Source organism: Alexandromys fortis, unplaced genomic scaffold (genome assembly GCF_014885135.2).
Source record: "Alexandromys fortis isolate MF-2015 unplaced genomic scaffold, M_Fortis_MF-2015_v1.1 scaffold_485, whole genome shotgun sequence".
NCBI classification, from domain to species: Eukaryota; Metazoa; Chordata; class Mammalia; order Rodentia; family Cricetidae; genus Alexandromys; species Alexandromys fortis.
The window spans coordinates 41149-45113 of NW_026068409.1; the positions used below are offsets into that span (position 1 = coordinate 41149).

The following is a 3965-nucleotide window of genomic DNA, read 5'->3' on the forward strand; positions in this document are numbered from 1 at the left end:
TGGTCCTAAGATGAAGAACTCTCCCTGGGGGTATCAGTAATTGTGACTCTTTTGAGTGGATGTCACTTCTCATATAGGTTAGCCTGTTATTGATTGCACATATTAAATACTTTCCTGGTGGTGTAATTTCATCTTTGCGTCCTGTAGAAGAAAATAATCCATGCTTAACATGTCTGTTTGCATATGGACACGGACTTTAATGAAGGTTTCAGTTTGAACAAAGTTCATGATAAACACAGAGAGAAAGTCATAGAATAGTAAATTTAATTTGGCCAAAAAAGATGAAGTAAGATCTGGACCTGAGGCTTATACTCCTCAGGGAGAGAAGGCCAGGTTTGAGCATTGGTAGGGATTATGGTCCAGAGTCTAAAACCCACCTTCCTTTTGATTTTCCATTAAATATAAGTTCTAAGTTCTATTCTAACCATGGAATCTGAACAATGGTCTGTTTGAATCTGAGAAAAAAACATACTAGGATACCCTTTAAATTTATCATGTGATTTCAGCGATGATGATGGAGATATTTTTTTACCATCATAGCTCTTATTTTATATTTTGTTCATGAGGAAATCTGCCCTATATTTGTAAATAACAGCAGAAACTCATAAAATGTTTAAGAACATTATTAGCCTACAAAACAAATATTTACAGAGACTTTCTGGGAACTAGAAGATTAAAGCCAGCCTAGACTCCTGAGAAGAGAGTTCAACTATGCTTTTATAATCAGTTGGGATGGATGGGTTCCCTATGTGTTGTTTGCCCCCTTGTGGTCATGAGCAGCCTCACAGTGAAGTTTATGTCTAGATTCACACTGAAGTTCCTTCACTGTGTATGTAGCACAATAATAAGTGGCAGTGTCCTCAGATCGCACACTGTTCATTTGCAGGTAGAGAGCGTTCTTGGCATTGTCTCTGGTGATGGTAAATCGATCCTTAATGGATGGTGCATAGTTTGACTTACTGCCATCAGGTTTAATTTCTCCAATCCACTCCAAAGCCTTTTCAGGAGTCTGTCTGAACCAGTTCATCCAGTAGTCACTAAAAGTGAAACCAGAGGCTGCACAGGAGAGTCTCAGTGATCCACCAGCCTGCACCAGGCCACCTCCAGTCTCCACAAATTTTACATCACACTGGACACCTGAAAACACAAAAAATCCGGATCAAAAATGCATCACAATGCTTACTGTCCCTCATATTCATCTCAAATCACACATTTATTTATCATCTATTATTTTCCATAAATTACCCTTTAGTAGAACTACAAGGAAAATCCAGGTCAGCCCCAAATCCATTTTGTGCACTGTTTGAAGTCTTGGGAACCACAGCTGAACTCCTCTTCCTGAGTTGCAAGGCAAGTGCTTGGCTCCTTTTCATGAGCAGGAAGAAGCTCATTTGCATATCTTCATGCTATATGGGAAGCTCTGTAGTGGGAACTTAGAGACTGCAGGTCCTGTGCTATGTGTAAATATGGTGGAAGAGTCAGTTTATAATAATCATGTTAGAGAAATGTTAGGGTGGGAAAAACTGGCATTAAGTTACATCATTTGTCCAGGTGTCAACTTCCTTATTACTCCTTGCAATCAGAAGACATATTTTGTTGTTCATTTAAACTCAGTTTCCCATGTCCTGTATCATAAGCATCAGTGACATTACTTTCTAATGCTATTTTCAGTAAGTGATAGCTGTACTGTGTGTACTGTGTATATTGAGTGTCACAAACCTCCCTGAGTCTTCTCCAGCTATAAATGTAGCTGCTTCATCAGATTGATTACTCCCATTCTGTTTTGATATGATGAGATATGCTTGAATTCCAGTTTTCAGCTAAGCCCCTGAAGAGATCTTTTTCTAATAGGTGTATACCTAAGAGTCTGTAGATTTCTTGTGTTATTATCTAATGTAATACTTATTTCCCAGCACATTTACCCATTTGTTCACTAGAAACATGGAGAGACTGATGAGCTGTGCTTTAGTGTACATCTCAGCATCTGCCTTCTACATATACTCCATGTGTGACATCAAAGGACTCACATAAGTATGCCCATACTTCAAACACTCCTCCCTTTGACTTTGCTTTCTACACAGTTTAGTACTCTGCCTTGGAAATTAATTAGCCCTTATTTTACTTGGAGTCTTTAAGTTAGGTTTTTCTTTCATAGTGGCTTAGAATTTATATGTAGGATGCATGTCTTTTTAGCTTCTCAATCAACAGATTTAATTTTGATGTATGATACCAGATTGACTTGTGTCCAGCTTTCACTGTTTGAGTAGTGCCTGGAATGCTGAAAGAACAGACAATAGTATATTTTGTTTCACGTTTGAATGTACACCAGTTTCTAGTATTGTAGATGAAAAAGCTGAGCTTTGGAATGTCATCAGAAAACATATTAGTGAGTTTTGCAACATGAGCAAAGCAGACTAGACTGCAAGTCATAGATTTCTCCACGGAACAGAAACTGATGAGTAAAAATGCTATTGGTAAGACTGCACATAGAAAAATCAAGCACTTAGTTACCCTGCAGAAACTGTGAGCCTGGAAGAAGCAAAGTTTATCAAAGTCAAACTCAAATGGGAAGGCAAAGAATATTCCATCCATACAAGGCAAAACTGATCACTATGAGCCTCTGATGACAACCAGAAAACTCAACCTTGTTCAACATGTAATTCACATACAAATAAAGGAAAAATGTGTGGTTGCAAAGATAACATTGAGTTCAAAATTGATACAATTTAAACCTGAAATATAAATGAGAAAAATGGGAGCACAGAAATATTTAAGCAAACAATACCCAATAAGGAATGAAATGTATGATAATTACTTGATTTCTAACACAAGAACTTAAAAGGAACAGGGGAAATCATAAAAGAATACACCCACACCCACACATACCCCTCCACACACAGGCAAGTGAAAAAAATTATTGAAAATGTAACTACTGTAAATAGAGTAACTATAACCACATCATATACTTTTTTTCTGTTTTTTTTGTTTGTTTGTTTTTGTTTTTTTGTTTGTTTGTTTTGTTTTTTGAGACAGGGTTTCTCTGTGGCTTTGGAGCCTGTCCTGGAACTAGCTCTGTAGACCAGGCTGGTCTCGAACTCACAGAGATCCGCCTGCCTCTGCCTCCCAAGTGCTGGGATTAAAGGTGTGCGCCACCATAGCCCAGCCCCACATCATATACTTTATACTATATAAAAGTGAATAAAATAAATGAGAATGAAAGACTGTTACATACTTTTGCAATTACACACTATGTTGTAAAGGGTGAGAATAGTTAAGTAGAATCAGAGGTCTAAAAACTGACTTTGTAAACATCGTCAGTCAGTTGTGTATGTTTAATCATCATTTAAATTGATAAATAAGTAAACGTTTCCTAAATAAGATGAATTATAGCAATCAAAATTTGAGGTAAACAAGAGAGAAATAGGAATCACAATTGAGTAATGCCTCTAACAGATGGAGTTTTAGTAATGTCTATAGACTATTTCTCATTTAAAAGCTGTAGTAAGTGGGTGAATCCCAAAGTGGTTCTGGGCTGCATAAGAGACCAGCTGATTGGGGCATGGCAATCAAGCCAGAAAATAGCATTAGTCCTTGGTCTCTTCATCATTTCTGGTTTTCAGGTTCTTGTCTTTAGTTCCAAACTCATCTGTCTTCAGTGATGTATCATCTGTGATTAGGACATGTAAGCTAAATAAACCTTTGGGTTGTGAGCTTTATCACAGAAATAGAAACCCAACTTGTACAAGTGTGATTTCAGTCAGAATACTAACTATATCCTTAAAAAATTATGAGAATGCTCGTGCTCTCTCTCCTTCTGCTCCTGATTTGGACCTTGAGATTTCAGTACGGTGCTCCAATGTGGGTCTCTGTCTCTGTCTCCTTTCATCGCCTGATGAAGGTTAATATTCAGGAGGATGACTATATGTTTTTCTTTGGGTTCTCCTTCTTATTTAGCTTCTCTAAGA

At 37.4% G+C, this 3965-nt stretch overlaps 1 gene segment (V, D, J or C); it reads right to left on the reverse strand.

The window, feature by feature from the left end:
• Window positions 1-745: 745 nt before the first annotated feature.
• On the reverse strand, window positions 746-1291 carry LOC126495617 (immunoglobulin heavy variable 3-7-like). The segment is given in 2 exon segments: window positions 746-1137; window positions 1246-1291. Coding segments are annotated over 2 exon segments (438 nt in total).
• Between the last annotated feature and the right edge of the window lie 2674 nt (window positions 1292-3965).